General features: G+C 47.1%; 1 protein-coding gene across 1 annotated transcript in view; it reads right to left on the bottom strand.

Annotated features, from left to right (window-relative positions):
• INSC (INSC spindle orientation adaptor protein) overlaps positions 1 to 12,939 on the bottom strand; it is a 138,754-nt gene that overhangs the window by 27,382 nt on the left and 98,433 nt on the right. The window contains exon 8 of the mRNA XM_019975829.2: positions 4,367 to 4,538. Within this exon, the coding sequence (XP_019831388.2) occupies positions 4,367 to 4,538 (172 nt within the window). The remainder of the gene's footprint in view (positions 1 to 4,366; positions 4,539 to 12,939) is intronic.

Consider the following 12,939-nt stretch of genomic DNA (forward strand, 5'->3'; position numbering starts at 1 on the left):
GTAAAGAATGTGCCTGCAATGCAGAAGACCCCAGTTCAATTCCTGTGTCAGGAGGATCCGTGGAGAAGGGACAGGCTACCCACTCTAGTATGCTTGGGTTTCCCTTGTGGCTCAGCTAGTAAAGAATCCACCTGCAATGTGGGAGACCTGGGTTCAATCCCTGGGTTGGGAAGGTCCCCTGGGGAAGGGAAAAGCTACCCACTCCAGTATTCTGGTGGATTCTTTGAGGAAGAGAGAGCCACCCCAACCTGCACCCCTCCACCATCTAACACATTCCCCCCATGGGCTCCTGCCTTGGAGAAGGCATAAAGGGGTCCACGGTACTGCCCACCCATCCGAATGGGCCTGACTTCTGACCCTCAGTTACAACATGACCAATAATCAAGGGGCTTCCTGGGTCCACATCCCCTCCTACTGATGTGGATACCTACATAGTACCTCTATGAAAGTACAGGAAAAGAAGCCAGACTGGGAAGGGTTGAGCTGTGTTCTATCCTGCTCTCTAGTTCTTGCTTCCAAAAGAATCTACTTTTAGGTTCTGATATTAGAACTGGCACCTCTTGGCACCTTCTAGTGAAAGCAATTTCTGGTCCCTGCTTATAAAGGGACAGAAAATAGCATTAGTTGAACCTCCTGCAGTGTGCTTTACACAATGCCATTAATTTCTGAGCACCTTTAGGGCAGAAAGTAGTTGCCTCCATTTACAATGTAGAAGCTGAGACTCAGAGAAGCTAGTAGCAATAGCCACCTCTGATCAAGTGTTTATTCTGTGCCAGGCCCTGCTGTGCACTCTATCTCACTAATTCATTCCATCCTCACAACAACCCAACTTTTTGTGACAATTTTATAGATGAAGGGACAGAGGACTCAAATGTTCAATGATTTTCCAAAAACTGTGGAATTAAGGGTTGATGGTAATTTGGGGGTTCATGAGTTGGACTGTGAAGAAAGCTGAGCATGGAAGAATTGATGCTTTTGAACTGTGGTGTTGGAGAAGACTCTTGAGAGTCCCTTGGACTGCAAGGAGATACAACCAGTCCATCCTAAAGATCAGTCCTGGGTGTTCATTGGAAGGACCAATGCTGAAGCTGAAACTCCAATACTTTGACCACTTCATGAGAAGAGTTGACTCATTGGAAAAGACCCTGATGCTGGGAGGGATTGGGGGCAGGAGGAGAAGGGGACGGCAGAGGATGAGATGGCTGGATGGCATCACGGACTCGATGGACATGAGTTGAGTGAACTCTGGGAGTTGGTGATGGACAGGGAGGCCTGGCATGCTGCAATTCATGTCGCCAAGAGTCGGACATGACTGAGTGACTGAATTAAACTGAACTGAGAATCAAATCCAAGTCTGCCTGACCCCAGACTCCCCACTCTTTCTATGTTCTAGGCTGCCTCTTGTCTCCAGGCTTCTTTGCTTCATTTGCAGTGATGCTCCTGCAGATCTTATTTCATCGAGAAAATGCTTATCCTCTGGGCAGCACTGCTCCCCACAGCCCAGGTGTGGCCACAACAAGACCTAGCATCTTGATCTAACCTCCCTGGGCTGCACATTAGCCAAGGAATTAAGAACTCTATCTTTGGAGGGACTGATGCTGAAGCTCCAATACTTTGGCCACCTAATGTGAAGAGCTAACCCATTGGAAAAGACTCTGATGCTAAGAAAGATTGAAGGAAGGAGGAGAAGGGGATGACAGAGGATGAGATGGTTGGATGGCATCACTGACTCAATAGACATGAGTTTGAGCAAACTCCAGAAGATGGTGAAGGACAGAGAAGCCTGGTGAACTACAGTCCATGGGGTCACAAACAGTTGGACATGACTGAGCGACTGACCAACAGCAACAAATAAGAAGTCTATGACCAGCCCTTTACAATGATGGCTTTATCTTCTGATTTGCGGGGAACCACTAGGGTCAGCCCTTCCAGGCCACCTGCCTATGTCCAGGGTTTGGGGTGTGATCACACAACCCATAGTCCACTTTGCTACAATTTCTAGTCCAAATACCCACCCTCATTCTTATATCACCACCACTGCTGCAGACATAGCAATTATTAACACAACTGTCTAAGTGCCTTTTAATTTTGATGATGCACATTTATTTGAGCTACAGGCTGAGTCACCTGGGATATGTTAGAAAGATTAAACTGAAGATCCAAGTGACTCATTTATAAATGTTTCCAGGGAATGGCAAGAAATTGGAGGACTATTTCCCACCAAAGAACAGAGCCCTGGCTACCTGCCCAGAAGATACATCCCGTCTGCTGACTCTCAGAGCCAACTCCACAATGTATCTTCATCAGGGCAAAACAAATAAGGAAACTCTTCTCTGGGGAGAAATCCAGACCAGGCAAAGAAGCTGGCATAGACATATGGTAATAGTGAAAGGTCACTTGGAATATATATGTTTTGATTTATTATTTGCTATCATTTATAGACTGGGAGATTTTCTATAAAACTTAGAATTTTTGTCTTTTTTAAAATTGCTCTTTCCTATATGGCAACAATCAACCAGAGTTTATCAGGGATTGCCTCTCTTTATTCACTGCAGATGCTTTTAAATTCAGTACAGGACTCACATCTCCTTATTTTCTTCTTCCATCTGGCCTCTTCACCTCATTTATGTTTCCTGCCAAGCTCTGGTGCATGATTGAGCATGACACCCCTGGCAGAAGTGAATCTGGAGATCAAACCAGTCAATCCTAAAGGAAATCAACCCTGAATATTCATTGGAAGGAAGGACTGATGCTGAAGCTGAAGCTCTAATACTTTGACTACCTGATGCAAGCAGCCAATTCACTGGAAAAGACCCTGATGCTGGGAAAGATTGAGGGCAGAAGAAGGGGTTGACAGAGGATAAGATGGTTGGATGACATCGTTGATTCAGTGGACATGAATTTGATCAAACTCCGGGAGATAGTGAAGGACAGGGAGGCCTGGTGTGCGGCAGTCCATGGGGTCGAAAAGAGCTGGACACGACTGAGCGAATGAACAACAACATCATCCACTGTACATGTTTTTAAATTCAATACGGGACTCAAAATCTCCTTATTTTCTTCTTCCACCTGGCTTCTTCACCTCATTTCTGTTTCCTGCCAGGCTCTGGTGCTATGCCTGAGTATAACACCCTTGGCAGAAGGGAATCCTAACACTGTTATGTGGCCTTGGGAAAGTTTCTCACCCGCTTTGGGCCTCGGTTTCTTCTCTTATAGGGTGGGCGTGATCTCTTGAGTTCCCTCCAGCCAAGGCTCTTCAACAGTCAGCTTCTGTATTTTCTCAGCTTTGAATCAATGTAGATATTTAACAAGTTGATTTCTCCCACCCTGGCCTGGAGGTGCCGTGACCAGAGAAACCAGAATCAGCCATTAAGTCAACTCTAACTAAGACCTCCTGAGTACAAAGTACTTACAGATCTGAAAATTCTAAAGCTAGGAGAACCCTTGGGAGAAACGGGTCCTTACCTCTTGTTTCCTAGAGTAGGAACACCATAAAGGGAGCTTTGCAATGCAGTACGGCAAGTGAGGGGTGGAATCCCACACAGCCTGCCCAGGGCTACCGATCAAGAGCTCTTTGTCAGATGGATGAATCAAAGACAAAAATCCAAGCCCAAGTGCCCTGACACCAACCCTACATTATCTGATGAAATCAATTTTCATTGTTTCAATAAGATACAGATATAGAGACAGTGACAGAGAGAGGGATTGAAATAGAAATACAGAACAGCTGAGCTTTGCAAAACAAATTTCCTGAGGACTGCTCTCCAGGTGAGTTCTTCTACTTCCTGCAGTTTGGCAGAAAGAGTATATTCTGGATATCAGGCTCTGATTCTCCTGCCAGGAACACACACATCTGAATAGGGGACTCTAGAAGAGTCAAAGCTCTCAGGGTCCCAGGGAGCGAGGCCAGGCTGGGGTTGCAGGCAGCAGGTGTGGGGAATGGCTGCTCTCTGAGAAGCCACTTGTCGCCAGGCATTGCTGCCACATTCCCCGGGTACCACAGATGGGAGATTTCGGGAACAAAGCCCATCAGTCTCTCTGGCCAAGGATCTGAACCTCAACATTGGAGTCCCCACGCTTCCCTGGGGCGTGTCTTGGTCTCCACCCAGAAAGGCCAATTAATCCTAGCCTGAACTCAAGTCAATGCTTGTAGTTTCTCAGAGGGCTGCAAGCATTCTAATAGAAGACTTGACAACAAAGCTCTTCCAAGTCTGACTCTGATCCTTAACCGCTGGGATTTGGCACATGTGATCTCTGTGGAGGAGTTGTGTGGGGTGTAGTGAGGGGGCCCAGGGAGCCTTTTCTGAAGACAACCGTGACAAGGCCCCCCTCACCCAACGGCACCCCCGCACCCCAGATGACTCACTAACGAGAGCTGTCACGATCTCCTCCATGCTCTCCAGAAAGCTGCTGAGGTGCTGGGTGAAGGGCAGGTGTGGGGAGGTGACCTGGGCCACCACGGCCGCAGCCTCGGCCCGCGTGGCTTCTGAGTGGCTGTCGTCGGTCAAAATGTCAGCCAAGCACAGAACACCATCCACCTGCGAGCAGAGAGACAGCACATGCTCATGACAATAATGAAACAGACTCACATCCCAGACTGGATCCCCAGGGACTCTAGGGGCTTATCCTTTGGCTCCAGAGAGATCAGTGACTTCCCATGGGCTTCTTAGATAGCAGGCATCAGCAGGTGTCCAGGAGCTAGGCCAGGGCATCCACCACAGCGAACTCTAGTAGAAAGAACAGTCCCTTAGGAATCTCACACCCCTAAGCGCCCCTCCTCACTCCCTCCTGCTCGGTCACTCAGCCTCTCTGAGACTCTGTTTCCTCACCCACCAACAAGGTGTGAGGAGTTAAAGAGATGAAGCAGGAGATGCTGGAGCCAGAAGTGATGCTTGACAAATGTTGGCTCCCTCCTCCCCTCCTTAGGTCAGCAGCAGGCTGAGCTCAGCATCCTTTTTCCCCATCCTGTCCTCCACCGCCTTCCCCTACAGAGGCCTTGCTCTCTCTGCCCCACCAGAGAGAAGCAAACCTGGGCACAGGGGACCTGAATGCCAGAGAAAGATGTCAACCCCCCGAGTTCTGCTCCAGTCGGACCTACTCTTGGCACTGTAACTTCTTGAGAGCTTAATATATGCCCGCTACCACTGTGCAAGTGTTATTACACCATTAATCCTCATAACCGCCTCCCGAGGTCAGTGCTATACACAGTGCATACGTTATTATACCATTCATCCTTTTAATAACCTTCTGAGGTCAGTGTTATCATTATCTTCGATTTAAAGATGAAGAAACTGAGACACACAAAGGTTCATTGACTTACCCCAGATCACAGACTTTAAAACCAGTTGCTTTGGGATTTGAACCAAAACGGCTTGGTCTCAAAGCCCATGGTTTTGAAGAGGTGTCATGCTGCCTTCTGAGAAGTGACACCTGAGCTCAGCCTGCCAGCAAGGTGAGACTTGTTCAGAGAAAGAGAGGCAGTAACTTGCCAAGGTCAGCTCAGCAGTCCTCCTCAGATGATGCAGGACACCCACCTGCCTGGGGACCCTGCCATCAAGGGCCAGGGAGACCTACCCTTGTTCGGGCTCAGGGCAGGGACAGAGGCAGGGTGAGGTGAGGTGAGGCGAGGAGAAGCCTGTGCAGCTGCCCTGGGCCTGGGCTCCTGTCCCCACACCATGACTTCCTGCCACTCAGCTTCAGCCACGCTCCAGGGGCTGCGTTTAGTCTGACTAATTACCCAGTCATGTTCTAGGCCTCCCTTAAATGCTCTTGGGAGCCCTAAGGGCCATTAGCAGTGAAAGCCTTTGGCAATCTCAGACTCAAAAGAGACAAATGTGGAAACAGGAGCCTGGGGAACCATCCGCAATAAAACTCACCTGGATGTGCTCAATAAAAGAGAGCAAACAGCAGCCAGCAGTCCCCGCAGGACTGGGCTCCTGCCAGGTGTTCGGCTAACAGGCCCTCTGGGAGGGACCTCACCGGGGCCCAGGGAAGAAACGGGGGCTGCTCTGGGCCTAGAAATGGGAAGCTGCCCTCTTACTGCAACCTAAGACACCTCTTAAGCTTATCTGGTTCGTCGCCTCCCCACTTCCAGCACCATCCAAGGCTAGAGAGCAACAGGGTCTCTAGTGAGGGACTCTCTCAGCCAGTCCAACTCCCTAATCTCATCTTGGGTGCACATGGAGTTGCATCCCAGCCCCAGCTGGGAATGCTGGTCAGTCCCAAACTAGATTCAGACCTAATCCCCAGCAGGTTCAGGGAGATGGGCCAATCTGAATACACTAGAGAGGTCAGGGAATGGACGGTCCCCAAGGGCCCACTCACCAGCCCAGACTCCCGCTTGGCAAACCCACTGAGCACAGCCTCCCTGAAAGCATGCCAGGGAGCAGCACTCCCAGTACAGCGCATGTGTACTGGAGCAGAGGGGCAAGGGCAAGTGACTCATCCACAAATGACCATTGTACAGCCTGACTTCCGGGAAGATCTCCCGGAAGCCGCTCTGACTTAAGGCCCGCACCCCCAGATCAGAGAGGGAGACCCTCTTCAGAGCTCACATCTAGGCACATCTACTGTCATGACAGCATGTATAACTGGATCCCACAGATTCCTGACCCCTGGAAAGTGACCCTGAATCGTTGAGTGGGTCAATTTCCCAGGCTTCTGGCCCTGATGCCAGTGACTGGCCACATGGCCTCCTGCTAGCAAGCGGCCACCAACCGAAATTGATCTCCATATCCATTACTATCTCACAACTTCAGTCCAGCCCAGCTCATCATCAGGAGGCCCTGAAGGGCCCCCACCAATGGGCTGTGGGCTTCCCAGTGTATGAACCAATTCGTACAGTCTCAGAAAACGCACGGCCTCTGGAGTCACACCTAGCTGTTCTGAATCCTGCCTCTATATTTACTAGCTGGAATATTTTTGTACCTACTCTGAGCCTTTAATTTTTTGCTTAGTCATGTCCGACTCTTTGTGACTCCATGGACTGCAACCCACTAGGCTCCTCTGTCTATGGAATTCTCCAGGTGAGAATACTGGAGTAGGTAGCCATTTCCTTCTCCAAGGGGATCAAACCTAGGCTTCCTGCATTGCAGGCAGATTCTTTACCATCTGAGCCACCAGGGAAGTGCTCGCTCGCTCACTCTCTCTCTCTTTATATATATATAAACCCCAAAGGGTGCTGAAATCTGCATTATCTAAGAGATGCATATGCAGTGGCCGCCACACGGTGGCACCCTCATTCCACCTTAGCCCCATCCAGCGGGTACAGTTGTCTCTCCGAGACTTAGGGCCCTGGTTTCACTTTCCCTACCCTGGCTTAGTCTCCCACCTGGACTTCTCTCCAGGGCTCCCTTCTGCAGGCTCCTCTGAGGTTGTGACCCCGTGGGGAACCTCAGCTCTGCGGATTGGGGCCTACAAGTTTTCTCATTGGCTTGACAACCTTGGATCATGCAGGCCAGAACTAGAATTTTGCGAAGGTCAGTGACTCCTGTATTAATGCCCAACCAGGAATGATAAGATGAACAATTACATTCCTCAGAAGGGAACTGAGAGAAAAAGTACCACCCATGCATCTCTAATGTTCAGCAAACAGTAACTGAGCATTTACATTGTGACCGAAGCTGAACTAGGTAGACTGACACAGAGATCAATTGGAACAAAGAAAGAGACGGAGAAACAGAGATACAGAAACCAAAGAGAAACAGGGGTGGGAGAGGGAGAAGCAGAAAGAGAGAGGTCATACACTTAAAAGGATTTGGGAACGTGACTGGTGCAAAGCCCAGCCTCTCCATTCCCCTCTTTTTTGGCCTTTAGAATTACCTCCCCCTGCTGAGAACTCTCTCCATCTGGGCCTCTCCTCTTCCTGGGCCTCCAGGATACCCACTTTGGGGCCCATCTCCTCCTAGCTAACTGCTTCTTAACCCCAGATTTTGCCATCAGCCCACTCTGGACCACGTCAGCAACACCTCTCAAACCCAAGTGACCTTAATGACTCAAACCTAGCCCTCCAGCTCTGACCTCCTTTCCCAAGATCCACATACACATTTCCAACCTGCTACTGGGTATCTTTATGTTCAATTCCAAAACTAATTTTCCCAGATATTTCATAGACAATTCAAACGCAGTTCACTTACAGCTGAAGTGTTCCTCTTCCCTGCCTTCACTCCTCACTCCCTCTCAGACCCAGGTAAGAAATCACCTCCTCTGTGAACATGCACCTTCATCCCCCAGTCAGAAGGTCTCTGTCCTCCACACACTCTGGTCTGCCCACAACTAGAGTACTTACCATGCTGGCGCGTGTGTGCTAAGTTGCTTCAGTCGTGTCTAACTCTTTGTGACCCTTTGGACTATAGCCTGCCAAGCTCCTCTGTCCATGGGATGCTCTAAGCAAGAATACTGGAGTGGGTTGCCATTTCCTTCTCCAGGGGATCTTTTTGACCCAGAGATAAAACCTGCATCTCCCATGTCTCCTCATTGGCAGGCGGATTCTTTACCGCTGAGCCACCTGGGAAGCCCCATCATGTTGGTAAATGCCTAGTTTACATGCCCATCCCTGTACTAGATCTGAATGGCTTGGAGCAGCTCCTGCACTGAATCTTCTCTGGTGTCTAGTAGGCAGCTGAGGCCTGACAGACAACTTCAGCTGCATGAAGTTTGGGCTGAATGATCAGGAAACAGAGGCCCAGGGAGGGGAAGAGACTGCTCAGACCACGAAGCAGGGTGATGCCACGGCCGAGACTCCCATCCTGGTTCCCCCCTCCTGGCCCTGTGGCCCATCTGTGGGGCCTTTGACATGGGCAGGAAAGGAAGAGGCTGGCAAGAGGGTCAGCTCAGCAGGGGCTGCTCAACTCAGCTCCTGTGGTGGGCCGAGGGGTAGCCCAGCATGAGACCAGCTCCCTCCAACACTGGTCCCATTTCTGGAGAGCCTCCATCCCCAAACACCCACTTCCCATCCTCAGTTGTGAATTTAATGATGCCAAGAGAACAATCTAATCAAAGCACTTTCACAGCCCTAAAGAGATTGCTGCTGGAAGCACTTAGAGGTAATTAGCTTTTACGTAGAGTGGGATGGGCTGGGCCTGGTGACAAGCTTTCCTCATGGGAGGGCATTCAAGTGATGCTGAGGATGGTCTGGCCTGGTCACTACTTGGGTTGGTGGACTGATGCACCCTGAATCTGAACAAAGAGGGAACAGGCAGACTGTGAAAGTCTCCCTGGGAGGTGGGATGTGGAAACCATGCCCTTGAGGGATCCAAGTGTACTGGACACATCACATCCGATTTATGAGCAATGTCCTCCACTGACCTTCGGGAAAGCAGCACCGGTGGCTTTTGGGTGAATATCTAAGGGACAGGGGCCAGGATACAAAGGCCCATCATCTATCACTGGCATTCGCCTGCTACTTTCTAATTCCTTTTTGCATGTTTCATTTTTAGGGGAAGTCAGGACTTGCTTGTTGTAACAGATTAACAGAATCATGTGAAAGCAGCTATAACAGCTGTGGGGTGGAAGGGGAGCATGACCTAAAGACCCCCCGAATTTCCTCCTTCACCTTTCTGTCCATTTGGACACAAGAAGCCTGCAGAAAAAAACAAAAGACAAGTGGGAACCACAAAGAACTTGGAATCCTGCTCATTGATGAATCTGCATATCCAAGGTACAGCTAAAGGGAAAATCCAATCACAGTCAGAGAGGGAAGCAGGGTCACATCCGAGGAAGCAAGGCCAAGTGCGGGCCAAGGGACAGGGCAAGGTATTTGGTGGAATAATTGAGCCCACAGGCCAGAAGCAGGATCTGAATGTGCGATATAAACCAGAAGAGGGCAAAGTTCAGGACAAAGTCTACGAACAAAGTAAGGGGTTAGAGGCTTACTTTATAAAATGACATGTTTGTTTTAAGTAGTGGTGGGAGAGCTGGGAGCCCAATAGAAAGTTACAGAAAGTAAAACACACCTTCAGGAGGAGAATATAACCTTCCTCCCAAATGAACATACCCAGACCCCACTCAACCTCTTTTACTCTTTCAAACAAGACTCTTCGATTAAAAGTCAAGTGCCAAATCAGACAAAAACAAATATGAGTATGAAATAGGGAATGGAACAGTAGATGAAAGGGATTATATAACCAGTTTGGCAGCCAAGTCAGTGATGAAGAAGGAGGTGAATTAGTGAGGTGGAAAGAAATCAAGAATTAAATCACTTAAGAATATAAATAGAAAATAATTTCCCCATCAAGCAAGTGATTTTCCTTAAAGCAGATTGTTGAAAAGATGCTCTGGAGGCATTTGGCGGTGGAAGGAGTGGAGTCTGTGAGGAGGTTTCAAAGGTCACTAAGAAAAAGTTTATTTTCCTTTGGGTGAAGGTTGCTAGGCATGTGGTGATGTGAAAACAGCAAGTTTTCCACAAAGCACTCCTGGCACAGCTGGAATCTGAACTGTACCAAAGTACTTCTAGATCAGCGGTTATCTGCCTGGTTCTCAGGTAATGTGGGATTGTTATAACACTAATGCCTGCACTACACCACCAGAAATTCTGATTTAGCTGGTCTGGGATGGAGTCTTGTCATCAATATTTTTAAGCTTCCTCAAGTGACTCTAGCAGAGATCCTGGGTTCAGCCCACTTTTCTAGAGGTAGTGATGGTGCAGTGGGAGCTGCACAAACCAAGGAGTAAAAAAAGCCTGGGTTCACAACTCAACTGTGTTAACTGCTGACTTGGTGAAATGAGCAAGTTATTCATCTTCTCTAAGCCTCAGTATTCTAGTCCTTAAAATGATAATGAGGAAAAAGTTAATGAATATCAAAAGCATTCCCCCTAAATCTGTATCAAGACAGAGATAGCTATTATCACCACCGCTACTTAATACTTGACAGTCAGTCAGTTCAGTCGCTCAGTCGTGTCCAACTCTTTGCGACCCCATGAATCGCAGCACGCCAGGCCTCCCTGTTCGTCACCAACTCCTGGAGTTCGCTCAAACTCTTGTCCATCGAGTCAGTGATGCCATCCAGCCATCTCATCCTCTGTTGTCCATTTCTCCTCCTGCCCCCAATCCCTCCCAGCATCAGGGTCTTTTCCAATGAGTCAACTCTTCACATCAGGTGGCCAAAGTATTGGAGTTTCAGCTTTAGCATCAGTCCTTCCAAAGAAATCCCAGGGCTGATCTCCTTCAGAATGGACTGGTTGGATCTCCTTGCAGTCCAAGGGATTCTCAAAAGTCTTCTCCAACACCACAGTTCAAAAGCATCAATTCTTCGGCGCTCAGCCTTCTTCACAGTCCAACTCTCACATCCATACATGACCACAGGAAAAACCAAAGCCTTGACTAGACAGACCTTTGTTGGCAAAGTAATATCTCTGCTCTTCAACATACTATCTAGGTTGGTCATGGCCCTAGGTAATACAAGAGAAAGAAATAAAAAGGTATAATGACTCCAAAAAAGGAAGTGAAACTGTCATAATTTACAGATGACATGATTGTACCCCTGTGGAACAGCTGGTAAGGACTCTGCCTGCCAATGCAAGAGATGCAAGAGACGTGGGTTCAATCCCTGGATTGGGAAGATCCCCTGGAGAAGGGAATGGCAAGTAACTCCAATATTCTTACCAGGGAAATTCCATGGACAGAGAAACCTGGCGGGCTACAGTCCACTGGGTCACAAAAGAGTCAGACATGACTGAGCACTCACTTCTTCAATGTACATAATCCAAATCTGCATAAAATCCCAAAGAATCTACATACCACTAAAATTAATAACTGAATTCAGCAGGATCATTAGATACAATATTCAAAATTGTATTTTCTATATATCACCAATAATTAGAAAATAAAAATTCAAATAACACACATTAGCATAAAAATATATCTAGAAATAAATCTTAAAAATGTGTAACACATCAATACTGAAAACTCAAAACATTGCTGAGAGAGAGAGTGGGAAGGTATACTACATTTATTGACTGGAATACCCTATACTGTCTAAGATGTCAAATTTCCCTGAATTTATTTACAAATTTAAAGAAATTTCAATCAAAATCTCTGCAGGTGTCTTTGGAGAAAGTAACAAGCTGATTCTAAATTATATATAGAAAAGCATAAAACTTAGAATTACCAAGAAAGTCTTAAACAAGAACAATATTAGATGATCTATATTACCAAATATGAAAAATTATTTAGATTATAGGGACTCAGCCAAGGCCATACTGGTACAAGGATGGACAAAAAGACTAATTGAACAGAAAATAGTCCAAAAACAGACATACCTGTGTCATTACTTTACCTACAACAAAGGTACCATTTTAATTCAGCGGTGAAACACATTATCTTTTTGATAAGTGGTGCTGGCTCCATTGGATATCATACAGAAAAACACTGAATCTTGAACATCAAAAAAATGTAATTTAAAATAGACTATTGAACTAAATGTGAAAGGTTAAATAATAAAGCTCCTAGAAAAAAATATAAGAGACTCTTTTCATGATTTGAGGGAACATAAACCTTTTTTAAATGGAGACAAGAAACACTAACTATAAAAGAAAAGATCAATACATTGGGCTTTATCAAAGTTAATTTCTATCCATCTGAAGACACCATTAAGAAAATGAAAATGCAAACCACGGACTGAGAATATGTATTCTTAATACACATATCTGACAAAGAGTTTTATGTAGAATACATATATTTAAGCTTATAAATCAATAAGAAAAAGGCAATTCATTTTTTTTAATGGGCAAAAGTCTCAAACAGACATATCACAGAAAATAACCAAATGGTCAGTGAGTGCTCAGTCGCTTCAGTCATGTCTAACAATCTGCAACCCCATGAACTGTAGCCTGCCACGCTCCTCTGTCCATGGAATTCTCCAGGTAAGAATACTGGAGTGGGTTGCCATTTCCTTCTCCAGGGGATCTTCCCAACCCAGGGATTGAACCTGAGACTCCTGC

The sequence above is a fragment of the Bos indicus genome, chromosome 15 (genome assembly GCF_029378745.1).
Source record: "Bos indicus isolate NIAB-ARS_2022 breed Sahiwal x Tharparkar chromosome 15, NIAB-ARS_B.indTharparkar_mat_pri_1.0, whole genome shotgun sequence".
NCBI classification, from domain to species: domain Eukaryota; kingdom Metazoa; phylum Chordata; class Mammalia; order Artiodactyla; family Bovidae; genus Bos; species Bos indicus.